General features: G+C 54.3%; 1 protein-coding gene across 2 annotated transcripts; it reads left to right on the forward strand.

Annotated features, from left to right (window-relative positions):
• Positions 1–27,631, forward strand: RRP12 (ribosomal RNA processing 12 homolog). 2 transcript variants are annotated; one of them, XM_019939733.2, is made up of 34 exons: positions 1–242; positions 766–998; positions 2,525–2,608; positions 3,706–3,782; positions 4,289–4,394; positions 4,598–4,714; positions 5,793–5,931; positions 6,020–6,147; positions 7,100–7,198; positions 7,837–7,928; positions 8,492–8,603; positions 8,813–8,910; positions 10,117–10,231; positions 11,230–11,372; positions 11,590–11,711; positions 12,659–12,723; positions 12,811–12,973; positions 13,403–13,557; positions 13,824–13,891; positions 14,451–14,544; positions 15,398–15,556; positions 15,690–15,770; positions 15,988–16,093; positions 16,318–16,425; positions 16,943–17,100; positions 18,116–18,207; positions 18,382–18,540; positions 18,659–18,831; positions 19,065–19,193; positions 22,266–22,315; positions 24,467–24,536; positions 26,029–26,096; positions 26,408–26,490; positions 27,112–27,631. In XM_019939733.2, the coding sequence occupies exons 1-34, from the start codon at positions 104–106 to the stop codon at positions 27,212–27,214; spliced, it is 3,888 nt and encodes a 1,295-aa protein (XP_019795292.1). In that variant the 5' UTR covers positions 1–103; the 3' UTR covers positions 27,215–27,631. The 2 variants fall into 2 exon arrangements, with proteins under 2 accessions (XP_019795292.1, XP_073650223.1); XM_073794122.1 differs by lacking the exon at positions 16,318–16,425.
• The last annotated feature ends 66 nt before the right edge of the window (positions 27,632–27,697 follow it).

Consider the following 27,697-nt stretch of genomic DNA (forward strand, 5'->3'; position numbering starts at 1 on the left):
AGAGGAAGAGGAAGTGGAGCGGGCTGCGAACCCACGTGGGTCCTGCGTGTGCTTCTAGGTCCTTGGAACCCGGTCCTTTAAGCTCACCCCCGGCTTAGTAGACATGGGTCGTTCGGGGAAGTTGCCCTCCGGGGTCTCGGCCAAGTTGAAACGCTGGAAGAAAGGCCACAGCAGCGACAGCAACCCGGCCATCTCCCGCCACCGCCAGGCCGCCCGCAGCCGCTTCTTCAGCCGGCCCTCAGGTAGCAGGGTCGCGACCCAAGCGCCGCCTGCGGCGGTGTTCTGGGTGGGCCTGGGTCTCAATGGATTTCAGCCTCTCTGCAGGCCGTGGGGCCCAAGCATCGGACCTTTCGCCTCCTAAAATGTCCGATCTGGAGCCTGTTGTAAAGGTCCACCCTTCCCATTTAAGAGATGCAGAAACTGACTCCACAGGAGGGAGATGACTTGGCTAGGGTACCACGAGTATCAGTCAGTACTCACGCCTGTAGTTAACCGTGGTGGCGCTTTACAAAGCGCTTTCACCCTCATCTCTTTCCCAGGCCCCTCACTGCAGCCCCCACCCGACTCCCACCGGGTTCCCTTTCTGAATCTGATAAGTTCTAGGTGTACAGTGGACTGCTGAGGCAGACCGCGTTCAGAATTTAGCCTCACTGGTTGGGGGCCTGGACTCCGCCTGTTTGTTTCCTAGGGGTAGTTCTTGTTCTCTTAGCCAAAAGGAGGTTCGGGTAAGAATTGGGGGCCTTACCCTTTGCCTCCGGTTCTCAGGAAAGAGCGACTTGACAGTTGATGCGGTAAAGTTGCATAATGAGCTGCAGTCAGGATCCCTGCGTCTGGGTAAAAGCGAAGCCCCTGAGACTGCCATGGAAGAGGAAGAGGTGGGACCAGCTCTCACCGAGAAGTCTTCGGGCACCTTCCTGAGCGGCCTCTCCGACTGCACAAACGTCACCTTCAGCAAAGTGCAGCGCTTCTGGGAGTCCAGCTCGGCTGCCCACAAGGAGGTAGGGGGGACTCTCAGGACAGCCGGAGGCTAGTGAGGGGAGGCCAGCTGACTGCTGTCCGGTGACAACAGGTGGAATCTCTGGATGATGTGTCACCCCTCCTACCCTTTGTGTCTGCTGCTTATTACCCCTCCTAGGGCAGGTTCCACTTTCTGCTTTTTCTAAGAACATCTTCCTGGCTCAAGTGTGAAGTCCCTCAGGGTATTTTCCTGACAGTTTTCAAATGTCCAAAACATTTTTTGCAAACATTTATCTCTTCAACTATACTTAACACAGGCCTTTTTATATATTGATAGAATGTTTTCAGGAAACATTTGTTGAGTAAATTGATACTGAATAACAGTGGTTAAAAAATGTTTTATCTAACAAGACCTAAATGTTATTTACCTTTTTTAGTTTATAAATTATATATACATATATTTTCATTGTTTAAATGAAAAAATGTCAAAACTATAAATGATAACAAAGTGAGGTGAGTAGAATAAAATATGAAAGTTGTTCTCCCAGCTTAACTCCTTTGTGGTAGTTACTGTTAACAGTAACAGTACTTTTCTAGACCAAAGCTGTCGAAAAGAGATGTAATGTGAGGCACATACATAATTTAAAATTTTCTAGTAGCTATGTTAAATAAAAGTAAAAAAGATGCAAGTGAAATTAACCTTAATTTTATATATCTCATTTAACCTGGTATACCCAAAATATTGTTGTTTCAACTTATAATCAATATTTTTAAAAGTGAGGTGTTTTTGCATTATTTTTATCATACTAAGTCTTCAAAATCTAGTCTGACACCTCCATTTGGAGGCTAAATCTTCATTGGCAATACTTGATTTGTATTTAAAGTTCATAAAACTTACAGTTGCAAAAGTAGATTCATATACCCAAGTAGTTCTAAATCTGTTTCCCAATAACTGGATAAAGTATTTGTTTTTAAATATAAATAATTTACAAATTTTAAGATGCAGTTCCTCAGTCACACTAGCCACATCTCAAGTGCTCAGTGGCCTCTTGTCAAATTACCGTTGTAGACTTTTTTACCCACATTTTGTTTAGGTTTACTGAAATGCCATTATATTTTATATATACTATTCTACAACTTTTTTCGCCACTGATCAGTGTTTCTGAGTTAATCTATGTAGTTGTTCACCATTATTTTCAATAGTTACATAGTGTTTGAATTTGTCATTATTATACAGTGAGTACATTATTAATCCCTTGTTGATGGCTGCTTTATTGTTCCAATTGGTTGCGGCAGTGAACACTTGTGCTTGAATGTTTACACATTTGTGCAGGTGTTTCCATATATAAGGGGTAGAGCCTTAGAGGTGGGTTTTGGGCAGATGTGTGAGTTTTCCTGTTGCTGGGCCCCGTGTGTGTTCCCCTGGCTCTGCTCTGGCTGCTGCTCATCTTGTCTGCTCTGGGCTTTATCAGGAGAATAATTTGTGAAGGAGGAAGGAGAAGAGGCTACCCTGCGGTGGGGTTTGATCGGAAATAGATGTCATAGGTACCTTCTCCCTCATGTGCAGATCTGTGCTGTCTTGGCTGCTGTCACCGAGGTGATACGCTCCCAGGGTGGGAAGGAGACAGAGACTGAGTACTTTGCTGCCCTGGTGAGTGGGTGTGACTTGCAGGTGGGCGGGCTTTCGGAGTAGCATGTTATTCAGGCTATAAGGAGAAGGCAGGGGCCCCTGCATGCGGGGGTAGAGAAGGACAACCTTAAACAGGTGAAAGCGCTTCAGTTATTCTCAGGTGGCTTGGTAAGCCTGGTGGGATTTGCTACATTATTCTTGTAAAACAAAATCCACTACTCTCGTTTATTTTTTTCTCCTAATCCATGAAACTGAGTTACGCCCAGGGGATTCTCTAGTAAAATTGTTTTCAAAGTGTAGTCTGGGGGTTCCCAAGACCCTTTTGGGGGTTGGTTAAGTCAAAATTATTTCCATAATAATGCTAAATCATCATTTACCTTTTTCACTCCCATGACCGTACCCCGGAGTTTCCAGAAGTTACGTGATGTCTGATGACATTTTGACAGCTCATAGAATTGTGCTTGCACATTTGTGTGTTTTAAAAAATTCTCAGTTTTAATTTTTAATATGATAAATATCAATAGATATAACTTTTGTAAACCAAATCTCTTTGGGCAAATCCTCAATACTTTTTAAGGGTGTAAAAGTGTGAGAACCACTGCTGTGGAACAGGGGCCAGCAAACTATATAGCCCATGGGCATAATCTGACTCGTGGCCTGTTTTTGTATAGCCCTAGGACTGGGAATGGTTTTTAGATTTTTACAAGATAGTTAAAATACACAAAGAAGAATACGCAGCAGAGACCATATGTGGCTGCAAAGTCTAAAGTATTTATTATCCGGCTCTTCACAGAAAAAGCTTCCTAACCTCTGCTCTAGACTAATGAAGCAGATAGCACTATATGGTTTTCATAATGTGTCAGGCAGTGTTCTAAATGTCTGATATATATTAATTCAATTAAACCTCACAACAACTTATGATCCCTATTTTACAAATGAGGAAACTGAGTCACAGAAAAGTTAAGTTGCTAGTCCAAAGTCACAGTGGTGGAGCTGGGATTTGAACCTCTGACACCAGCGTTCTTGGTCATAACCGTCCTGCTGGGCACACGGTGCCCGCATACCCCATTTGCCCAGCGTGACACATTTCCCATTCACACCCCATGGTCTGGCCTCAGATGACAACAATGGAAGCGGTGGAGTCCACGGAGTCTCTGGCCGCTGTTGCTTACCTGCTGAACCTCGTCCTGAAGCGGTGAGTCCTGGCTCCTTATAGGGGGAAGAAGGGAGTGGGGGTGGAAGGGAGGAAGAGGACCAGGGAATTATTAAAAGGAACAAAAAATGCTAAGTATCAGGTGGCATTCTACTGGCTCAGCCTCCGGGGTGGCCTGGGATGTTACAGGACAGAGTGTGAGTACTGGGGCCTGGGCAGGGGCAGCCCTGTGCAGCGAGTGGGGCAGGAGGTAAGGGTGGAGTGTTGAGCCACGATGTCTGGGCATCTGCAGCCAGGGGGCAGGTGGGGAGAGGACTTGGGGGAGTTTATAAGGGCCCAGCTGGTGGGTAGTGGAGAGCGGGTTGTGGAGAAGGTGGGGCAGGCAGGGAGCTCAGGTGCCATGGAAACGCACTGAACTGGGTGTCAGAAAGGGTGGGCTCGCAGAGTGACTGGGCCAGCGCTGCCCCGCTCTGTCCAGCTTCTCCTGCAGACCAGCTGCTCTCAGAGGCCCCTCTAGTCTTCTGACCTTCTTTCTTCTCTCCCTGTAGCGTGCCCAGCCCTGTGCTCATTAAGAAGTTCTCTGATACCTCCAAAGCCTTCATGGATATCATGTCAGCCCAGGCCAGCAGTGGCTCCACCTCTGCCCTCCGATGGGTCAGTGTTTGGGTCTCGGTGTCCCCCTGCCGTCTTCCAGAGCCCATCTGATTTGGCTACAGCTTGGACACTCCCTGGGAGGGGTATAGGCACCCTGTGGACCCTCAGAAAGCCCTTTGGCATTTTCTGGAGTTGGTGAGAAGCCGGGCTCTTTCCCACCTGGTTGAAGCAGGTGGAGCTGAGAGACTGCCTCTCCTCTGAAGGTCCTCTCCTGCCTGGCCACCCTTCTGCGGAAGCAGGACCTGGAGGCCTGGAGCTACCCCGTGACCCTGCAGGTGTACCATGGGCTGCTGAGCTTCACTGTGCACCCCAAGCCCAAGGTGAGGCCATGGGGCACCAGGACATGGGAGGGGGCAGCCACTCTAGTAACCGGGCTGGGCCTGGCCTGCTGAGTGGACTGGGGAGGTCGCCCTGAGCGCTGGGCTCTTGTGCAGAGGTTCTCCTCCTGCCTGAAGCCCTATCTGCTAGCTTCTCCTACAGGAGGGAGGGTCACAGTCAGGCCCATTTGAGTCTCTGCTGCCTCATTGGTCAGTGACGTGTTTAGTTACAGTGGCAGGAGAGTGGGCTGGAGAGGGGCTTTGAGTCACACACACCTGAGTTGAATACTGGACTCACTGGTTGTGCTGTGACCTTGGGCAAGTTACTTAACCTCTCTGAGTCTTGGTTTCCAAGCTGTAAAATAGGGATGATAATAACAACTTGGCTGCAAGGTCACGGTGACACTCTGGTGCTCCCCACAGGCCTGCTGCAGGTCCTGGCTTGTAGTAGGTGCCCAGTAAGTTGTGCTTGGCCACTCTGCTTCCTCCTGAAATTTAGGGCCGGGAACGTGTAACAGTCGTAAGAGTCACTCCCTGTGCTAAGTGCTCTGATCCCAGGCAGGCTCATGCCTCCTTCCCTGTGTATCCCTCCAGTGGTTCCCTCACTTGCTTCAGGTCTCTGCTGAAACATCATGTCACTGAAGTGACACTTTCCTGATCGCCATATAAAAAGTAACAGCCCCTGTTTTATTGTCTGCAAAGTACTTTTACCTTCTGGTGTACATTTCTTTATTTCCTACCTCCCAATGAGTTGTTGGTTCACTGCTGAACTGGCGGACACTGCATATTGCTGGATGATTGCATGAATGAAGGAATCCGTGTTGTAAAGGTGAGATACTGAAGCTCAGAGACTAAGTGGTCTGGTTTGCTCAAGGCCAGTTGGTGAGTTAGCAGAAGAGCAGGAATGGAAAGCGAGGTCTGTCTTACTCGGCAGCCCAGGAGTCCACACACACGCAGCCCCAGGCGTGTCCTTGGTCCTGTAGGAGGTGTGCGATCAATGCTTACTACTGGTGGTCATGAGAACCACACACACTGCTGGTTGAACACTGACCCGGCCCTGTCCCCCTTCCTTGTCCCTCAGATCCGGAAGGCTGCCCAGCATGGAGTGTGCTCCGTCCTCAAGGGCAGTGAATTCATGTTTGGTGAAAAGGCCCCTGCCCATCACCCTGCTGCCATGTCCACTGCCAAGTTCTGCATCCAGGAGATCGAGAAGTCTGGAGGTGGGGAAGCGCAGTTGAGAGTGGGCGGCGGGGGGCAGGGCCTGCTGCAGAGAGTGGGCTGGAGTCTCAGCTGCCCTCTGTCCACCAGGCTCCAAGGAGGCCACCACCACGCTGCACATGCTGACCCTGCTGAAGGACCTGCTGCCCTGCTTCCCGGACAGCCTGGTGAAGAGCTGCAGTGAGACTCTTCTCCGGGTCATGACTTTGAGCCACGTGGTAAGCTCGGGCCCCGGCGCGTGGGGACGCGCCGAGGAGGAGGGAGGGCAGAGCTTCAGACCCCAGGCCCGTGGTGCTGGCACTCGGGAAACTCACTGTTCAGGCCAAAAGCAGGGGCCAGGGTCTCCTGGCCCCCGCGCTGCTCTTAGCTACACCCAGGGACAACATCTCACTCCTGGTGTCGGATAGACTGGGCATCTTCTGTTGGGAGATGAGGTGAGGGAGAGGGTGGAACCATGGCAGGGCTGGTAAAGCATCAGTCCTCCCCCTACCTTGAGCTCTACCCCAGCCACAGACACGGTTATTTCTCTCTCTTTTTTTTTTTTTTTTTTGCATACTTAATAACGTCAGTATGACAACTTTAAAAATACATAAAAACGATCCCTTGCATTTGATATGCTGGCACAATTCTGTTAATCTCTATGTATTCTCTTATACTGTTTGTTCACATACGTATTTTAAAGCATTCATTATATAAATAACATGATCATTGTTTAAAAGGAAAAAAAAACATTCTGAAGTATATAAAGTAAAAAAATAGAAGTCTCTTTTTTCCTCCAAGTCTCATTTCCTAAGATAAATAGTACACAGACAACTTGCCGTGTATCCTTTCAGACATTTTCTTTTTAGGTAAGCAAACACATAAAAACGTGAAAATACAGCTATAATTATAGTGTGCCAACGATTCGTAGCCTGCTTTTTTAGCCCATTATGTTAAAAAAACATTTTGTTCGCATTTCTCCGTTGTTCTTGTTTAAATCATTTTTTTTCCTGGTGGCTGCCAGGACTTACTGAAGCAGCAGTTCTCTGAGTGTCAGGTGTAGGAGGCATGTTTGAGGTTCAGGGGGCCCAAGTCCCCGCAAGCCCACCGGCTGGAGTGGGATATTGAGGAACGCAGGGCCACCGTGGGCTTTGCGGTGGGTTCCCCACTAAGCCTCCGTGTCCTCTCCAGCTGGTGACAGCCTGTGCCATGCAGGCCTTTCACAGCCTCTTCCATGCCAAGCCAAGCCCGGGTACCCTGCCAGCAGAGCTCAACGCCCAGATCATCACGGTGAGGCCTGATGAGGGGACGGGGACATGGCTGTGCTGGGGGGCGGCCCTGTTACTTGTCTGCAGAGCGAGGTTGGATGGGCCGGGTTGGGCCGCCCCTGTGTAGGAGTCAGGTGGACGGGCAGCCAGGAGACTGGCCACCAAAGCCACATCAGTGTCCACGGGAGCTGGGGGCCCTGACTCTTGACTTTGTGGTAGTTAACCTAAAAAACCATTCAGCATGGTCTCATGGTATTAACAGGTACCTTGAGCAAAGGTTCTCAGTGTTAGGGATCTCTGGGTGGATTTGGGGAAGGGGGCACAAAGCCCCCCCAAATTGCAAAATGTTCGTATATGCTCACTTACATTTTCCGGAGAAGGGTTCTGCCTTTTGTCAGGTTCACAAAGGGTTGTGTGACCCAAGTTATTCTTGACTGCTCCTAGAGACTTTTTTCCCATAGAAGCAGAAGCGGAAGGGCTTCATTGATCAGGGAAAGGAAGGCCAACGGGGCTGTGAGTGCAGGGGGCCCCGTGTGCAGGCCCTGGGACGGGACAGTCACGGGGACGTGCTGTTGCCTAGGGATGGGAAGGGGTCGTGTCATTGGGCTGCTGCTGAACACACTTGCTCAGTCACCTGCTTATTCCCTGTCCCGCCCCTAGGCCTTGTACGACTACGTTCCCAGCGAGAATGACTTACAACCCCTGCTGGCCTGGCTGAAGGTCATGGAGAAAGCCCACATCAACCTGGTTAGGTAGGGATGCGGTGGAGGGCGGTCCCTTGGCCTCCAGCCAGGCCCCCTGCACTGCGGTACAGATGGGAGGGACATGAGCCGGAAGCTGGAGGGGGTGCGGCTTTCTGGGGAGGTGTGGTTCTGCACTGAGTGTGTGCAGACCACCTCTTGTGTTCGTGAAGGCGGGGCCAGGTCGCACAGCTTGTGTTAGCCAGGGCTGCCGCCTTTCCTGCCAGAGCTCCGAGGAGCTGAGCAGCAAGGCGGCCGAGAGCACCTTCCCCACCAAGAGGTGGGGCCCGAGTGCCATCCTGATTCCTGTCACCCCCGCCGGCTGTGCAGCTGGTTTACTTCTCAGAGGATATCATCCCCTTTCTGCGGCTCCACCCTACTCCCCACCTGGGTTAATGGTCCCCTCCTCTGGGATCCTCAGTCCTGCGAACCCAGTTTCTGTTTTGTGTCTCTGTCATAACAGTCACTCTTTTTACGCGGGCCTCTCACTGTTGTGGCCTCTCCTGTTGCGGAGCACAGGCTCCGGACGCGCAGGCTCAGCGGCCAGACCCCACAGAAGCCTTTTGTGTTGACAGGCTGCATCGGGACCTGGGACTGGGCCACCTCCCTCGCTTGTTTGGAACTGCGACAACCTGCCTCCTCTCCCCCCACTCGCAGGTGGTGACAGCTGCCACCCAGTGCCTTCAGGTACCTCAGCCCCCAGCCCAGCTTTAGCGAGGGAAGCAGAGAGCCTTAGAGCTCCCAGAGCTCACCCCAGGCCTCCAGCTGTGTCCCGGGGAGGAAGTTCTCAGGGTGGGGGTGAGCTTCCTAGAAGCTTTAGGAAGCAGTCACCTGGGAAGGCTGAGTGGCACTGGGGGGCTGTTTTGGGCCCAAACAGCTGTGGCCTCTTTTTGCAGGAGATCCTGAAGGAGTGTGTCGCTCCCCACATGGCTGACATCGGCTCCGTGACCTCCTCGGCCTCAGGCCCTGCCCAGTATGTTGCCAAGATGTTCAGGTGAGAACACAGCCTCTGCGTGAGGAGGGAATAAGGTGTGCCTGTAGAAAGTTCCTCGTGATGACAGGTACTCCTCTTGTCACTGTGGTGGGCCTTGCGCACACTGCCAGAGCAGCTGCTGTCGGTTTGAGCACTGGCCACACTCCAGGTGCCATGGTGTCATGCTCATGAGTGTGGACTTGGGGGCCCGTCATCTGGGGCTAGTTCCTCCACCTCTCAACACCTCAGGGTCCACATCAGTCTAATGGAGGTGTGGATTGAATGAGGTCATATATGTAAAGTTCTCAGAACAGTACCTGGTGCGTAGTTAAGTTCCAATAAATACCAGAAATTACTGGTAGTCCTTACAGTTCTAGGAGATAGGTGCTGACCCCATTTTACAGACTGGGAAAGCTGAGGTCACTCAACTAGTAAGTGGCAGCCTGACCGCAGAATCCACTCTACTCATGTGCTGTGCTGCCCTCCATGCCTACAAGAGAAGCCATTCACAGACCGGCCTCCAACCACCCAGGCCCTTCCAGCCGCCAGTGAGGAGCTTCAGAGCACCAAGAGGCTAGGATCTTTGGTGTTTCCTCTGGGTCTGTCTGCTCAGCTCCAAGGTGTGATGCTTTGGGTTCTGTTCCTTATGAGGACATAGGCCTGTTTCTTCTGGATACACCTGGAATGAAGTTTCTGGAAAACTGAGGAATAGAGCTGCTCCACCCCCAGCTCACCCCTTTCCCCACATTAGGCCATTCTTGCCTAGAGCCTCTGGGGCTCGACTTCAAGAGATGAGCTGACCACAGCGTGACTGGGCCGGAAGGGGCTAGCAGCCGGCCGGGCTTCCCCACTGTTGTGGCTTTTCTTCCTCTGCCCAGTCCACCTGTACCTACCCCATCTTCCCACCACTGGTCAGACCGAGAAAGCATGGGACAGTGACAACACGGGCTTTGGCGGCCCAGTTTGGCCACTAGAAGAGTGACACTGCTGGGCTACTTAGTCCCTTTGAGCCTCAGTTTCCCCATCTGAGGATGGAACAAATAACCTAGCTCACAGCTGATTTTTGAAGTGTGAGGATTATATAAATGAAACTCTTAGCACAGGGGGTACTTGGTAAACACTAGCTCTCCCCCTTGGCCTTTCCTGGGGCCTCACCCTTGCCGTGGTCTGTAGTTCCTGGTGCTGGCCATGGACTTCCACGGCCCTGACTGCCCACTCCCTTGGCAGGGCAGTGGAGGAGGGCCTGACATACAGGTTCCACGCATCATGGAGCTCCGTGCTGCAGCTGCTGTGTGTCTTCTTTGAGGCGTGTGGGAGACAGGCCCATCCTGTGATGAGGAAGGTGACTGGGGCAGCAGCTGGGCCGGGGCAGGAGGTGGCTGGGGCTGCTAGAGGGGCATGTGTCTCCGTTACCTCTGCGCTTTACTCCCCCACTGCCAGGGTCCACTGCAGGTGCCCAGTACTGTGTCCCCAGGAAGGCGACTGGGCCAACGTGGGAGGAACGAGAAGAGGGCTAAAACCACCCCTACCCCCACCGCCTAATGCCTTCTCACTAGTCTTAGCTGGAGTTGATGGTTTTGAAACTCACAGGGAACCAGTGTGATTCTCCCTCACCCCTATCTATTATCTTTTAATTTTTAATTCTCTAAATTTTCTGTAACAGGTGAGCATAGTACTTTAAGCAGCCTTAGGTCCCAGGGAGGTTACCAAAGCCCAGAGTAAACCATTTAAGGCTCAGGAATCACCTCCAGCTCAGGGAGCAGGTGGGAGCCTGAGGACAGGGCACAGACCCCTCACCAGCAGGCGGAGCAGCTCACGGCCTCGTGGGGCCTTCCCCAAGGGTAGGGCGTTCCTTGAGAGGCCTGGCCCGGGCCCCACTAGATTAGGTTGGCAACACCTGGCTCCTGTGAGAGGTTCTCAAGGAATGAGGCTCGCAGAGGGGCTCTGAGGGGCTGTAGTGAACCAGAGGGGGCAGCTCTGGTCTCGAGGGGCAGCTGCTCCGCAGTGCCTGCTAATTTATACTAATTGTACTGTGGGTCTGCGTTTCCCATACCTTCCCGGTTTTCAAGATAAACCGGATATCTACGTTTGTATATGAAATCTCCTGATTTTTACACTTTACTAACAAATACAGAATTTCTTTTCAAATCCTGGGGCATTGAGGAAGGCTCAAACACATCCAGGAGTTGAATTTGGTTAATGGTCTGTGACCTCTGGCGAGAGCATAACCTGACCCCACGCCCCCAACCTCGTCCTCTTGGAGACTTTGGCCCAGCCTCAGCCACGGGTGCCTGTGCTGCAGGCCCGTCTTAATGTCTGACCCGCGTCTCTTTGCTCCAGTGCCTCCAGTCCCTGTGTGACCTGCGCCTCTCCCCCTACTCCCCCCACATGGCAGCTCTGGACCGCGCAGTGGGTGCTGCCGTGGCCAGCATGGGCCCCGAGGTGGTTTTAGAGGCTGTGCCTTTGGAAATTGATGGCTCTGAGTAAGTGCAGCCCTGCTTGGCTTCCATTCCAGCCCCAGGAGAGCCACGTGGCTTGTTCTCTGCTGGGAGGGTGTCCACACCCTCGGCTGACGTCTCCACGTGCCGTGCGGGTCAGTGGGGGCGGCCAGAGCAGGACCTGTCCTGTTCCTCGGCTCCATGGGGAGACAGCTGCAGGCCGTCACCCCTTCCTCACCGCGCTTCCCCTCCCTCCTCCCAGAGAGACTCTGGATTTCCCTCGGAGCTGGCTGCTGCCCGTCATCCGAGACCACGTCCGGGAAACTCGACTTGGTTTCTTTACCGCTTACTTCCTGCCTCTGGCTACCACCCTGAAGAGGAAAGGTACGGGCCCACCACAGTCCTGGAGCCTCACTGGAAGGGTCGGGAAGGGCTCCTGGTCCAGCGCCCCAGCCTTAGGACGTTCGGCAGCCTCCCTGGGCCGAGCAGGTGGTCAGCCAGTGCTTGAGCGCCGTCATCAGCGGGGTCCGAGGCGTGGCCAGGCACCCCTGCCCCGAGGCAGGCAGACGGGCCTTTTCTCCCACCAGAGGAATAATTAGACAAGCACACACCGATTTATATATACAAAGATGTTCCAAGTAAAAGTCCTGACACAGCCCACACATCCCTCAGTGGGGCTCCAATGAAGTCAGTCATAATAAAGCCCCACCGTGGGACACAGAGTGCTCACTGTACAGAAGGAAAGAGACCGACAGGGGAATGGACGTGTTTAGTCCATGGTGAGCTGAGTAGATCAGATTGAAAGCTCAGCTCAGCCGCTCCACCGTTTGGTGACTTCAGGCAAGTTTATTCAACTCCCCTGGGTCTGCTCATCATCTGTAAAATGAGGGCGATAATTGCGATGGTGTGAGGATTAAATGCAATAATCACGTAAGTGCACATTACACAGGCTGCCATGTCGAACCTGCTTGATAAATGTTACCAGCTTTATTCTCAAGTAAAACCAGGTTTCAGAACAATATATTTATAAGACAATCCTTTTCACGTCTTTAAAAGTGTGCACGTGCTTGGAGAAATATAAGAAGGTCAGAAATGGGGAGGAAGATTTGCGGGGGAGATTGTGGGGAGATGTCGCTTTCTGTTTTACATAGGTCTTTTCATTTTTTTAGAACAAACGAGTGTTTGTTTAATAATAAGTGTTATGTTTCGTCTGTGGAGCAGGGGAATCGCCCATATTCCTGTCCTCATCATTGGGCTTTTGGTTTGGGTAAACATGAGGCCTGTCAGTCAGGAGCGTGCCCAGTGTCACACTGTGTCCTGTGTCACTCTAGCAATGGACCTGGCCCAGGCAGGCAGCACAGTGGAGTCCAAGATCTACGACACGCTCCAGTGGCAGGTAAGGGGTCAGCTGGGGGGTGTGAGGAGGACAGGTGGGCACAGGTTGCTGGTCGTCACTCTCCTCCATCATCCCCTCCCTCCCCAGATCTGGACCCTCCTGCCTGGGTTCTGCACGAGGCCCACAGATGTGGCCACCGCCTTCAAAGGGCTGGCGCGGACGCTGGGCACGGCCATCAGCGAGCGCCCAGACCTGAGGGTCACTGTGTGCCAGGCCCTGCGCACCCTCATCACCAAGGGCTGTGAGGCAGGTACGTGTGGGCTCTGGGGTCGGGGCTGGTGGAAGATGGCTGTGATGGTGCGAGTCCCCTGACCCTGCCTGTCCAGCTCATTGCTTGAGCCACCGCTAATCCTTTTCAAGGACCTGAGTGTCCACTGGGGACCCGAGGAGTTAGTAGGATGCTGAAAACGGCCCCTTCTCTTTCTTTACTCTCAGTGTACTGACAGCTGCTGGGAGTTGTCCAGCCTTTACGTGGGGCTAGCACTTGGCTGGCCCCATAGACTGTGGTGGCCCCTCGTCCTCTGTGCTCTGGCTTCAGCCTCTCCTGTCCCAGAAAAGCCCCAAACCCATGACCCTGTCACAGGTCCCCCAAAAGAATGCCTCTGGGCTGCAACCACAATGGCCTTTGAGGCAGGGTCATCTCCTGGCCCTTTTGTGCAAACTTTGGTCCTCCTGCCAGAGGCCGACCGTGCTGAAGTGAGCCGCTTTGCGAAGAACTTTCTGCCGATCCTGTTCAACTTGTACGGGCAGCCCGTTGCAGCTGGAGACACCCCGGCCCCTCGCCGGGCCGTGCTGGAAACCATCAAAACTTACCTCACCATTACTGAGCCTCAGGTGACCTGGTAGAGGAGGGGGAGGAACAGTCTCCGGTGGGTGAGTGTTGGGTTGGGGTGTTGGAAAGGTCAAGACCCTACCCACCATGGCTCACTTGGCCCTCTGCCCCCAGAAGAACAGGGGACCATATGCCAGCAGTAGGCTGGGCTCGAGCCTCCTCAAAAGGGAGGAGAGGAGGGGGAAGAGACGAGGGTGCAAATCTGTGACCTGCTGCTGCTGTGTATTTTCTCTTGAACAACTCCCTCCTTATCCCTTTGGGCTGCCAGTTGGTGAATGGTTTCCTGGAAAAAGCCAGTGAGAAGGTGCTGGACCCTGCTAGCTCTGACTTCACCAGGTAAGTGCCCCACTTGAGCTGGGGCAGCCCAGGGAGCTAGAGAGTATGTCTAGCAGAAGCTCTGTGTATCTGTCTGGAATTATTTAGGAAAGTCTTGAGATATTGAATGTCCCAGCTCTACCCTGAGGCCTGACCAGTTCCTCCATCCTGGAGCACCATCGTAGTCTGCTAGGGAAGTGTGAGGACCCTGGAGACACGCTGCCCGGATTCAAATCCCAGCTCTGCCCCTTATAAGCTGTGACCTTGGTTGAGTTATTTATCTACTCTGCTCTGTGCCTTCATCTGTAAAATGGGCATGATGATAATGCCTGCAATAGAGTTGCTGTGAGGATTGAAGGGGTTAAGACATGTAAAGCGCCAGGAACAGTGCTGGTACCTTATGAGTGCTGAGTTAGGTTACAGGCAGTGATTATTGTTCATGGGCTCCTTCGAGGCCCCTTGTCCTCCTCACCCTGACCTTTCCCACCTCCCCCGTACCCAGTAGACACGAGGACACTGATAGTGCATACCCTTCCCCAGCCTCCACTAAGCTCCTCCCTGGTCTCCTGTTGCTGAGCAGATTGTCCGTCCTGGACCTGGTCGTGGCCTTGGCTCCCCACGCTGATGAAGCCGCCATCAGCAAGCTGTACTCCACCATCCGGCCCTACCTAGAGGTGAGCCGTGGAGGCCGGGAGCCCCTCACGCCCACACCTGGGGGGGTGCGTGGGCCCTGTCTCCATGCCTTGCTGCTGCCCAGGATCGGGTTTTAATCTGCTTTCTCATGGCATGGCTGCCCTTTGTATCTGTCTAGCCCTGTACTCTATCATGTAGGTGCCAGAGTGACAGAAATGCACGGCCATGCTTGGGCCTCACCTGCTAAGATGCCTTTTGTAGAGCCGAGGCCTGACTCACTCACTAGGCCCATCACCGCCTGGCCTGATCTTCATCCTACCCAGCCTCATCCCCCTCTGAGCAAACCTGCCACTCCGGCCTCATTAGGCTGCTTTTAAGGGTTCCAGATATAACAGCCCCTTTGTGCCTTTGCACGTGCTGGATCCCCTGCCTGACATGCTCGCCCCTGCATGCTGTGGCTAACCACCAGGCAAAAGTCAGGCCTGCGTGACCTTCTGAAAACTGTCACCACTGCAACAGTATAATAAGCAGTTACCCAACAGCGTGAGAAGTGCTCTGGTGGAACGTGCAGGCAGACACACAAGTCCAGGGCAGAGTCACCTAACCTTGGGAGAGGTGTCCCGGCGGGGAGCGGAAGGGATGGAGGGCTGGGTAGGCTTCACTCCCCTCAGAGTCCCCTGCCTGGCCCAGAATCAGCCTCTCACTAACCTGTGTTCTCCCTGCCCTCCCATTGGATGTCACGAGCTCCAGAGGGCAGGGCCAGCTTCTCTGAGTCCCCCCCAGGGCCAGTCACAGCTCACGTGGCTGCTCTGTGCATGTTATTGGACCAGGTGAGGGTGGGGGGCTCCCCAGCCCCCTCTCTCACCCACCCCTGTCTACCATACGCCCTCCCAGAGCAAGGCCCATGGGGTACAGAAGAAGGCCTACCGCGTGCTGGAGGAGGTGTGCGCCAGCCCCCAGGGCCCTGGCGCCCGCTTCGTGCAGAGCCACCTGGACGACCTGAAGAAGACCCTTCTGGACTCGCTACGGAGCACCTCCTCGCCCGCCAAGAGGGTGCGGACTCCAGGGGCCCCGCTCTGCCCTAGGGGGGACGAGCAACCAGGAGAGGACCAGCGTGGAGACGCTTAGCGACTTCAGGGGCGGAGGTGGCACTGAGGGTCCTGACTGTTGTCCCCCTGTCCCGCAGCCCCGTTTGAAGTGCCTCATACATATCGTGAGGAAGCTCTCCGCCGAGCACGAGGAGTTCATCAGCGCCCTCGTCCCGGAGGTGCGGGGTGCGGGAGGGGAGTGTGTTGTGATTTGGGGTTCCTTGGAATGGGGCTCCTGAAGGCCTACCAGGATCGGGGAGGGCAGTAGTGGGAGTGGGGGTGGGCTGGATTCACTGTCTGGGAGCGTGAGTGCCCTTACCCGTCCGCTCTGCCTCAGACTGCCAACCCTGGGGTGGCCGGCTTGGGGAGCCCGTGCTAACGGGGCTGTCTGGGCAGGTGATCCTCTGCACCAAGGAGGTGTCGGTGGGAGCTCGGAAGAATGCTTTTGCGCTGCTGGTGGAGATGGGCCACGCCTTCCTTCGGTTTGGCCCAGACCCAGCAGGTGAGGCCCGGGTGGCATGGGGCTGGGGTGGGCGCTGTGCTCCCGGCCTGGGTGAGGAGGCACCCTGCACTCACCCATCAGAGAGAAAAGATAGAGGGAGCTGCCGGGCAGTGGCCCTGGGCGGGCTGCTCCTCTCTGGTGGGAGCCCCCCTTCCGGTTGGGCCCACGATGCAGCGCACACGGTGGGCTCTGCCCTGGGCAGCTCCTGCTCTCTGCCCTCCCAGAGGCCCTGCAGCGCTACCTCGTCCTGATCTACCCCGGTCTCGTGGGCGCTGTGACCATGGTCAGCTGCAGTATCCTGGCCCTGACCCACCTCCTTTTCGAGTTTAAAGGTAAACGCTATTTCCTTGAAGGCCTGGGAAGCCCTCGGGGTAGGAAAATGCCCAGGAGGTCAGGACAGGGTGGCTACTGAAACAGGGAAAGGTCCTGGGAGGGAGGACGAAGAGCTGGAACCAGGCCTGACCGCCTCCCGCCTCCTCTCCTGCCCAGCTCGGCTTTCCTCATCCCACAGCTGCCCGCATCCCGCTTTCAGAGTGGGTCGGAGGAGGTTAGGTCCCACGCCTAGATTTTCGTCCCGGTTCTGCCTCTTACCAGCCATGTGACACCTTGAACAAACTTAGGAACCTCCTGGAACCTTACTCTCTCATCTCTAAAATGAAGGAGAAAACCAGCACCTGTTCACAGGGTGTCTGAAGGACTAGAGGAGATGCTGGCAGAAAGTGACTAGACACGTGCCAGGCACTTGGAAGTGTCCCCCAGGTGTCAGCTCCCACTCTTGTGACGCGGCAGGGGTCTTAGGTCTGGGTGGGGTTCCAGGTGTCTCTGACAGTGGCCCTCTGGCCACCACAGGTTTGATGGGGGCCAGCACGATGGAGCAGCTGCTGGAGAATGTGTGCCTGCTCCTGGCCTCCCGTACCCGCGACGTGGTCAGATCAGCACTGGGCTTCATCAAGGTGTCAATGGTCGTCATGGACATGGCACACCTGGCCAAGCACGTGCAACTGGTGGTGAGTGTCCCCTTCCCCTCGGCCAGTGGCATAGTGGCCCGCGAGCTGCCGGCAGAGACCCAGTGAGCCTTGAGGCCAGCCAGCTTCAAACACTTTTCTGGCTACACGCTGTCTTGTGCAGCAGAAGGTAATGCAGGAGCCCTGGAAGAGACCAGTGGTGGAGGTAAAGGGCACAGCACCCAGGCTGCCACTTGTCACCCCCCGCAGCCCCTCCACAGCAGCAGGGGCTCTGCAGGGCAGGGGGCGGTGGGTAGGGCCACCCCTTGTTTTACGGATAGAAAACTGAGGCCAGAGATTTTCCCAGGTCACAGTGCTAGTGAGAACAGTCCTGGGAACAGAACTGCGACTCTGGGCTGTCGCTCGGAAGGGACCCAACCCTCCCTTTTTATTTTCCCTCTTGCACTGTGACCTTCTGGGTTTGAGAAGGCTTCTCTAGATGCCCCTGCTGGGCTGCAGAAGGGCCTGAAGAGCCCTCTGGTATTGGGTCCCTGGCCCCCTCCTGCTGGGCATAAGGCGTGCAGCAAGCTGGGACTGTCCTGTGAGCCCTCCGTCCACTGCACCCGCCACCTCAGTTTCCCACTTCCAGCTGGGTTGAATCGCATCAGGGCTCTAGGTCCCTCTTGCCTGTCATCTTTGCATCTGGCCTTGGGTTGGGTCAAAGTGAGAAGGGGCAGATGAGAGTCAGGATGCCTGCCCCTGCCTGCCAAACCCTGCCGCCTAACTGGGGCCAGCGATGGGGAGGACGGCCTGAGTGGTGACCTGTCCTGGAGTGACTAGGGTTTATACAAGCCTTCAAAGGATCGAGGGGGCCCTGCACCACCAGCCTCACTGAGGGACACTGCAGATGATACCTGCTGGCCACGTGTTTCTCACGAAGGCTGGAGTGCGGTCCAGCCAGAGATTCATGCAGGGCAGTAGGAGGGACTCGTGGAACCAGGAGAAACCCATGGTGTGGGGGGCAGACAGGGTGAGGGGGCGCATCTTCCCCCTGAGGCCCCGCTGCTCTGCCCCGCAGATGGGAGCCATCGGGAAGCTCTCGGACGACATGCGGCGGCACTTCCGCATGAAGCTTCGGAACCTGTTCACCAAGTTCATCCGCAAGTTCGGGTCTGTGCCCTGACTGGGAGGGAGTAGGGGAGGGGTCGAGGGGTTTCCAGTCCCACCAGAACCGCTGCCGAGAAGGGGCCAGGCTGGGGGGCTGGAAGGGCTCTGGCTGGACACCTCGCTCTGGATAGCGCTCTCTGGCCCGGGCACCTCACTGGCCCGTCTCTACGGCCTCAGGTTCGAGCTGGTGAGGAAGCTCCTACCAGAGGAGTACCAGAAAGTCCTGGTGAACATCCGGAAAGCAGAGGCCCGGGCCAGGAAACAGCGGGCCCTGAGCCAGGCCGCAGCGGAAGAGGAGGTGGAGGAGGAGGAGCCCTTCCGGGGCAAAGGCGACAGGTGAGACCCGTGGCGGGACGCTGGGGGCCGGGTCTCCCCTGGCCCGAAGCCTGCCCAGGCCGTGCCCAGCTGCCCTCCCTCTCCTGGAGCGCCCTGACTGGGGCTTGTCTGTCCTTAGCATCGAGGAGATTTTGGCTGACTCGGAGGACGAGGAGGACGAAGAGGAGGAGAGGAGTCGGGGCAAGGAGCAGCAGAGGCTGGCCCGCCAGAGGGGCCGCGCGTGGCTGAAGGAGGGTGGCGGGGATGAGCCCCTCAACTTCTTGGACCCCAAGGTGGCCCAGCGAGTCCTGGGTGAGTAAGAAGCGGCTGGCCCGTGGGCACAGGGGACAGGCTTGCCCTGGGCCAGCTTTAGGAGCGGAGTGGCCTCTGGGGAGGCCTGCGGGCACCCTGGCCTCCCACACATGCACATCACAGTGCCGCGGGCACTCATCCAGTCACAGACCCAGGCTCGTCGGTTCTGATGAGGGTGTGAGCGGGCTAGGACGGGCCTTCCACCTCCTCACCTCCCGACTCTGCCCCGCCAGCCACCCAGCCTGGGCCAGGTCGGGGCAAGAAGAAGGACCACGGCTTCAAGGTGAGCGCCGACGGCCGGCTGATCATCCGTGAGGAGGAGGATGGCGACGCCAAGATGGAGGAAGAGGAAGGCGCTAAAGGTGGGGCCACCTGCCCATTCAGGAGCTGCAGCTGGCCTGGGCCAGGGCTGCTCTCATTTGCTCATTCATCCACTCATTTATTTGTTCACTCAGCGACCATTCTGGGGGGAAACATAGGTAAAAACAGATATAAGGAGCTTGTATCGCGGGCAACTTTCTCAAATTTTTTGTTTCTCAAACTCTTTTGACCACATTGAGAAATCTTTTTATGGTGTAACCCAGCCATTTATACAGTACTTCCATAATTCAAACAAAACTTTCAAAAGGCAGTAGTACTTCCTCTTACCATCTGTGATACACTCTGTTAATCTCTCTTCTATTGTATTCTGTTCTGTTCTGGTTATTTGCTTGTCCTCCTCCTTTTTGAAAATGTTTGTGTTTTTTTATTCCAAGCGTAAACTTGGCTGAGGCCTGGAAGCTTATTTATTGGTGAAAAGAGCCAGACTCTCCCGAGTCATTGTCTCCTGTTGTCCAGGGGCTGCTCAGGTGTAACATCTCCAAGTCCCATTTCGTCTTTCCTGTTCCCTCTGCATTTATCTCTGTATTCACGTATCTCTGTACATATCACGTAAGATCACAAAAGCCTGGGTCTTCTAAATTTTATGTCTTCCTCTTTATTTTGGTTCTCACCGCCTGCTCACCGCAGCCACTCAACCAGTGCTGTCACTGCTGCCCCTGCAACCCGACTTACTGGTTTTGTGACTGTGGACAGTCATTTAACCTCTCTGTGCCTCAGTTTCCTCACTCCAAAGCGGGTGTAATACCAATACCTACTTCAGAGGGTTGTAGTGAAGATGAAATGGTGACCTGAACAGCATATAGAGGTGCTGGGGATAAATGTGGTGACACTGTTTCCAGATCTGGCCTCATCATTGTCCCCTTCTCACCCTCAGTGTATCCCGTCTCCTTGCTCCCTTCTTTTTTTTTTTTTTTTTTTTTTTTGCGGTACGCGGGCCTCTCACGGTTGTGGCCTCTCCCCTTGCGGAGCACAAGCTCTGGACGCGCAGGCTCAGCGGCCATGGCTTATGGGCCCAGCCGCTCCGCGGCACGTTGGATCCTCCCGGACCCGGGCACGAACCCATGTCCCCCGCAGCGGCAGGCAGACTCTCAACCACTGCGCCACCAGGGAAGACCTCCTTGCTCCCTTCTTGCGCATGGAACCCTGACGCTAAAAATGCCCACCTGCCCCCTGCCCCCTGCCCCCACCTTCCCAGCCCCTCTCCACTCTTTCAGATCCAGTGCAAGTCCTTCTTTGTGGCCTTTGCATGGGCCCTTGGCTTCAGCCGTGTTCCCTCAGAACTCCCGACAAGCCCAGGGACTGCCAGGCTTCCGTACTTAGTCACACGCTTCTTATGACGTTTGGTTGTTGATTGACTTCACTTCAGTTTGTCTTCCCTCCAGCTGATCAGTTTCAAAGTTCTTTTTTTTTTAAAATATACTGGTAGCTTTTTTAAAAAAATGGTAAAATATGCGTAACGTGTAATTTACTATCTTAACCATTTTTAAGTGTACGGTTCACCAGCGTGAAGTACATTCACATTGTTGTACCGCCTATCACCAGAGCTCTTCATCTTGCAAAACTGAAACTCTGTACGCATTAAACAGCAACTCCCCATTTCCCCCTCCTCCAGCCCCTGACAGCCACCATTCTGCTTTCTGTCTGTATGAATGTGAATTTGAATATGAGTCGAGGTTCTTCATGTAAGTGGAATCATTCAGTATTTGTGCTTTTGTGTCTGCTTAGCATAATGTTCTCAGGGTTTATCCGTGTTGTAGCTTGTGTCAGAATTTCCTTCCTTTTTAAGGCTTGCCTTATTCTGTTGTATATCTAGACCACATTTTGTTTGTCCATCATCCATCAGTGGACATTTGGGTTGCTTCCATTTTTTTTTTGGTTTTTTTTCTTCCACTTTTTGACTACTGTGAATAGTGCTGCTATGAACATAAATATACAAATACGTCTTCAAGATCCTGCTTTTAGTTCGTTTGGGTATATGCCCAGAAGTGGAATTGCTGGATCATATGGTAGTTCTGTCTTTAATTTTTTGAGGAACCGCCCTACTGTTTTCCATGGTGGCTACACTATTTTACATTCCCACCAGCAGGACAGAAGGGTTTCAATTGCTCCACACCCTCTCCAACCCTTGCTGTTTTCTGTTTCATTGATAGTAGCCATCCTAATGTGTGTAAAGTGGTATTTCATGGTAGTTTTGTTTGCATTTCCCTAATGATTAGTGATGTTTAGCGTGTTTTCATGTTTGTTGTCTATCTTTTTGGAGAAATGTCTACTCAAGTCCTTTGCCCATTTTTGAATTGGTTTTTTTTTTTTAACATCTTTATTGGAGTATAATTGCTTTACATTGTTGTGTTAGCATCTGCTATATAACAAAGTGAATCAGCAATACATATACATATGTCGCCATATCCCCTCCCTCTTGCATCTCAGGTGGTTTCTTTTTGTTGTTGAGTTATAGGAGTTCTTTATTTATTCTGGATATTAACTTTTTATCAGACGTATGATTTGCGAATACTTTCTCCTATCCTGTAGGCTGCGTTTTCATCCTGTTGGTGTGTCCTTTGACATACACAAGTTTAACATTTTTAATGGACTCTAATCTATCTTTTGTTTATCTACCTTTTGTTGCCTATGCTTTCTGTTGGTTCATACTTCTTTATATCGCCACACAATGCCTAGCACAGATGCAGGGAAAGGTTTTTAAGCAGGGGAATAGGGCAGTCTTCCCAGCAAAGTGGAGTGTATGTGGGGCTGCGGGAATGCCTGGCTCCCCAGGAAACCTGGGGCTTTCTTAGAGTCTCAACAAAAGCTGTATTCACTTTAGAAGTCAGGTCACTGCTTCCTTGAGGGGCTGTCGTCCGTGGGGCCCAGGATGGGAAGGAGGAAGGGGCAGCGTCCAGGGGTCTTATCTTCCACGGGATAGGTCTTCTGGGGCTGAAGTTGGCAGCCCTTGCACCCTGATGAGCCGGGAGGAGGCAGGTTGAAATTTGTGTGGGCTTTGGGAGGACAGGGGTGCTCCCTGAGTGTTCACAGGTCTCTCTTCTTATTGGCTCCAGGGGAGGATGAAGAGATGGCTGACCTGATGGAAGACGTGGGCATCAGGAGTGTAAGTAATTCCTGCTGCTGGAGGGCCGGGGCCCTTAGACCTAAACCTTGGGCCTCACAGCTTCTCGCCGTCTCCCCGCTCCCACACACTCACTTGCCCTGCTTCCTCACTGCTCAGTGGAGCCTCGGGGTGGCACACGGCAGGCAGCCCAGGGCATGCAATGTCACGGCTGACCCCTCTGTGGGGTGTGGAGAGAGCTTGGCTCCCTCTGAAGCACCCAGTGCCTCCTTCGGTGTTGGCTGTATTGTCCAGCTGAAGGAAGAAAGAGACGGTCCCTTGTCTTTCCACCGAGGGCATGTGCTGTGCAGGCAGCAGGGGCAACAGCCGGCCTGCATGTTGCCAGGGGCCGGCTCCACTTGGGGGAGGGGCACCCACCACTGAGGAGTGCCGAGGGCCCCATGTGTCACCTCACTAATCCTCCCAGGAGGTAGGGGCTCTCTATCATCCGCAGCCTGCCCGAGGCCACAGGGGTTGTTAAAAGTGCATGTCTCCGGCCCCAGACTGAACTCAAATCCCAGCTTATATGTAAAATGTGTGGCACTTAGTCACACTAAGGAAGTGGTGGCTGTTCATCGTTGTCACCATCATCATCATTATTACATCTTTCCTGGAAATCTTTTTCTGGCTGAAGCCTGCCAGATTCCTTGAGCACATCCTCACAGGGGGCTTTGCAGTCCCTCTGCAGCCTACCCTTGTTCCTGGCCAGGGGAACTGACGGCGGCTGTGGAAGGATGGCCCCCATCACCTGCCATTGGGATCCCTGGGGGCTTTTTTTTTTTTTTTTTTGGTACGCGGGCCTCTCACTGTTGTGGCCTCTCCCGTTGCGGAGCACAGGCTCCGGACACGCAGGCTCAGCGGCCATGGCTCACGGGCCCAGCCGCTCCGCGGCATGTGGGATCTTCCCAGACCGGGGCATGAACCCGTGTCCTCTGCATCGGCAGGCGGGCTCTCAACCACTGCGCCACCAGGGAAGCCCTCCCTGGGGGCTTTTTTGCATAACAGTTGCTTAGTCTCACTCCTCTGCCCTCAGTCGTGGGAGCATAAAATGCCAGGGTGCAACTGACAGCTGCAGTTGCCAGTGGGCAGAACTGTTGCCAGGTGCCAGCTGAACCAAGAACAAACTGAGCCGTCACCTCCATGATGCGGCCAAAACCACATTTCCAGCCCGTTTCTGTTTCTCCACGAGGAGCCCCTTCTGCTGGGTCTCAACTAACAAAACTGGATGTCCTGGTTCCCCAGACACACTTGTGTGTGCTGCAGCCTCCTTCCCTTTACCTGGCGCACCTTCTCTTCTATCTGGCCCCTAAGCCAGTGAATGCCCCTCAGGTGCCTTGGGTCCCTGGGGAGCTTTAGCCTCAGGAATCTGTAGTTGGAACAGGCTTCCCGGGCAGTGTGGGAGAGACACTGTGGGGCAGCCAGCCCTGCGAGCTCAGATCTCCCCACACAACGGCCCTCCGCCTTGCCTGGTTGTCAGTTTCCGGGCTCAGATCTCCTGGTGGACTGGGCTGCTGTCAGGCCCACCTCTCCCTCTTGGAGCTCCCAGCACGGTGCCTGGCGGGTAGCATTTGCCTCGTGCATACAACTCCGGAGATGGTAGCGTTGTTGAGCGACCGTAATGACTGACTTGAGCAGGGGTCTCCCACCTGCCTGAGGGCCCCGGGAGCACAGGAAATGGGTCTTGTCCCCTGTATCCCCAGGGCCTGCACTTAGTCAGAGATCAGTGAGTCTGACTAATGGGGAGGGTGCAGTGGAGGTCATGTGAGACGAAGTACCGTTAAAGCTGTTCTCCCCAGAGAGGCTGAGGACCTCATCCCCGTTAGGAAGGCTGGGCTAAACTGAGGTCAAGGTGCCCAGATGGGCAGCTGTAGCCCTGTTGGGGGAGTTCAGCGTGGAGAGGCCTAGCAGTGGAGCAGCCGACATGAGCTCTGCAGTGAGGACCTGGGCTGGAAGCCGCGCCTCTGCTGCCGAGCAGTGTGGCCTTGCCTGGTTACTTGCCCTTTCTGAGCTTTTGTGTCCTCATCTGTACGGGGGATCGAGTGCTTGGCAGAGAACCTTTTCTATTAACGCAGGTTACAATTCCTTTTGCGGCTCCCATTAGTGAGTATCATCGTGTCCCCTTGTTTATGAACTTTGCTTGTTACCTCTTTCTAGAAAAAGCACCAGAAGCTCAAGCACAAAGAGGCTGACAGTGAGGAGCTGGAGGTGCCCCCTCAGTACCAAGGTGAGGCTTCCTCTCTCCTCTCTTGCAGCAGGTTCCCTGTCACCTGCACTAGGCAGGGTGTGTTGCAGGCAGGGCCAAGAGGTTGCATGGCCTGGTTGTACTCAGTTGGCACCAGCAAAGATTGGCTGATATGTCCCATAAGACTGGGCTGGGGACCAAGGGGGTCTGTGGGTGAGGGAGAGCCTGGGGGTTAGGAGATCTGTGCACAGAACCCCCAGCCCTTCTGGAGAGCCCCTGAGCCCCATCTCTTCCCCACCCACCCAGGCTTTCCTGAGACTTTTGCAGCCCACCCTTCTCCTGGGAGATGTCTGCCTCTCTTTTCTGGCTTTGAGTCAGGCCGATTTGACCTATGTTGAGGGTGGCAGTTGGGAGGGCTGCCCAGGGAGTTCCCCTGTACAGTTGTTTCTGGGCTCCCAGGCTGTTCCTTTCCCCAGAGTAGCTGCTAGAGGTACCAAGGTGGCTGCCCAAAGCCAGGAGAAGCCTCTGTTGCCTCACCTTTGCCTCCTTTCCCCCAAGGCAGCCCCTGCAGGGCCCCTGCCCCCAGGCCCTCGAAGCAGAGCTCTTGCTCTGCATCTGGAGGTCCAGGGGCTCCTGCGGGAGGTCCCTGATGCCAGTAGCAGGTATGCTGTCAGAGCCCCACAGCATCCTTACCCAGCTGGAGTGCCTCAGGGCTCCTTCTCGTTCTGTGGCCCCCCAGGCCAGGGCCCAGCTCACCTCCTCTGCTCTGAGATGGTGTGGTGCAGAAGCAGTGGTACCACACGATGCAGCAGGAGGCCTGGGTTCAGGACTGCTTGGCCAGCTGCTCTTAGCTGTGTGACCTTGGCCTGGTCACGCTGCCTCTCTGACCTTCTAGTTTCTCACCTTTAAAGGAGATTCATCTGGGTCATCTAAGAGAGCCCTCCCTAGTCGGCACTATGTGATTCCATCCATGACTGTGTGGAAGTCCGGGCTGGAAATAACACTGGCCTTGGAAGCACTTAGATCTCTCGAAGCCGCAGTTTTCACGTCTGTACGATGGGATAAGAGCTGCCTTTCTAACTCACAGTTTTGGTGTGAAGCCTGAATGAGATCAAGCCTTAGTGCCTCATTTTACAGATGAGCTTAAGAGGCTCCAGAAAGTTAAGAGCCTTGCCTGCGGTTAGAGCTGGGAGTTGAACCCCAGTCTGTCTGGCTTCAAAGCCTATGTTCTTTTCCCCAGAACAAATGGAGCAGATTTAGTTTGGAGAGGGTGAGGTATTTTATGTTAGTCGAGGATATATGTGTTTCCAGAGGTCACTGGTAGGTCTCTGGATTCAGGTCAGTCTGAGGAGCTCAGTGGTCTAATTGTCAAGTTGCTGGACAGTCCCTTCTCGAGGAAGGTCTTTGTCCTTTGTTGGTAGGGGACAACCATTCGGTCCTGGCTGTGACTCATCTCCCCAGCAGCTCTCCGGGCAGAAGGCTGCCCGATTGCCCTGGCCTTGCCTGACTCATGGCCTCTGTGTTCCCCCTCTAGCGGGAGGCTCTGGCATCCATCGCCCTGTGGCCAAGAAGGCTACCCCCGGGGCCGAATACAAGGCCAAGGTAAGAGCTGCCGGTGGGGCAAGGACTCTCCTGGCAGAGTCTCTGGGGAAGTGCGGGGCAGCTGTGACCATCACTGCCCTGGGGAGGCACCTTTGTGGAGCCAGCCTGAGGCCACACTGAGGGGTACACAAAGGTTTTGTTAGCACCTGAAGTCCAGGCCTTGTTGGATGGCTGTCCAGGGCTGCAGAAGCTCTTTGGCACCACCTGAGGCAGAGAATGAAGGGAAGGGAGGATTCAGCCTGTCAGGTCAGGGGCAAGGGTGGAAAGAGAAGCCCACCCTCCTGGCTGACTCTGTTTCTCTGGGTGAGCAGAAAGCAAAGGGTGACATGAAGAAGAAAGGTCGGCTCGACCCCTACGCCTACATCCCCCTCAGTAAAACCAAGCTCAACCGCAGGTACGGCGTGTGCAGGGTCGGGGGTGAGGGCTGTGCTCGTTACACTCTCCACTCGATTGCTCAAGTCTCTTCTGGTTTTTTATTAATTAATTTTATTTATTTATTTTTGGCTGCGTTGGGTCTTTTGTTGCTGTGCATGGGCTTTCTCTAGTGTGGTGAGCGGGGGCTACTTTTCATTGCAGTGCGCGGGCTTCTCTTGTTGCGGAGCATGGGCTCTAGGCGCATGGGCTTCAGTGGTTGTGGCTCATGGGCTCTGGAGCGTAGGCTCAGTAGTTGTGGCGCACGGGCTTAGTTGCTCTGCAGCATGTGGGATCTTCCCGGTCCAGGGCTCGAACCCGTGTCCCCTGCATTGGCAGGCGGATTCTAACCACTGCGCCACCAGGGGTCCCGGTTTTTTATTCTTACTTTTTCGCATGCACCTTCAAGTATCCTTGACTTGAACTGCCCTTTTAAACATGATGGGTGTGGTCTGCACAGATCACGTGCCACCCACCACCTGGCAGCGCCCCTTCTCCCCTGTTCCTGCTGGTGCTGGGGTGGGGACACCACCCTTTGATGTTATGGGAAGGGGGGCTGCCTTTTCTCGACGAGACGTGACCCTTCTGATCCTTGTCCCTGCAGGAAGAAGGTGAAGCTGCAGGGACAGTTCAAAGGCCTGGTGAGAGCTGCCCAGCGGGGCTCCCAGGTGGGACACAAGCTCCGCAGAAAGGATCAACGGTCCTGAGCCCCGGGACCCCCTGGGCTGCTCTGTGGTCCAGCCTGAGGCCCCTTTTTAGCCCTCAAGCTGCCATGACGCCAGGTCCAGATGCAGCAGTCAGTGGGAGAGCCTGGACTCAGAATGACTTGTTGGAACCAGGACTGGTTCCCGGAGGTGCCCTGGATTTTGGAAGCTCCAAATGGGAGTCACCCTTTAGAGATGTCCCTGGGGCCTGGAGATGGGAATGTGGCCTCAGTGCCTCTGGGTAGGCTAGCGAGAAGGCTGTGCTTTCCGTCCAAAGTGTTTGCAACAGAAGAGATGGTCTTCCTTTCCTCTGGCTGCCTGTCGCCATGTGGCACTCTGCCTGGCTGCAGTCTGGCTTTGTGAGATTTGCTATGATCAGACGTAGAATAAAGATGCAACACTATGTGTTGTAACTAGAAACACTGTGTTTTATCACCTGCCCCCCGCCCCCCCCACCCCGCCGCAAGTACAAGAACAGTGTCTGGT

Source organism: Tursiops truncatus, chromosome 16 (genome assembly GCF_011762595.2).
Source record: "Tursiops truncatus isolate mTurTru1 chromosome 16, mTurTru1.mat.Y, whole genome shotgun sequence".
In the NCBI taxonomy this organism is placed as follows: domain Eukaryota; kingdom Metazoa; phylum Chordata; class Mammalia; order Artiodactyla; family Delphinidae; genus Tursiops; species Tursiops truncatus.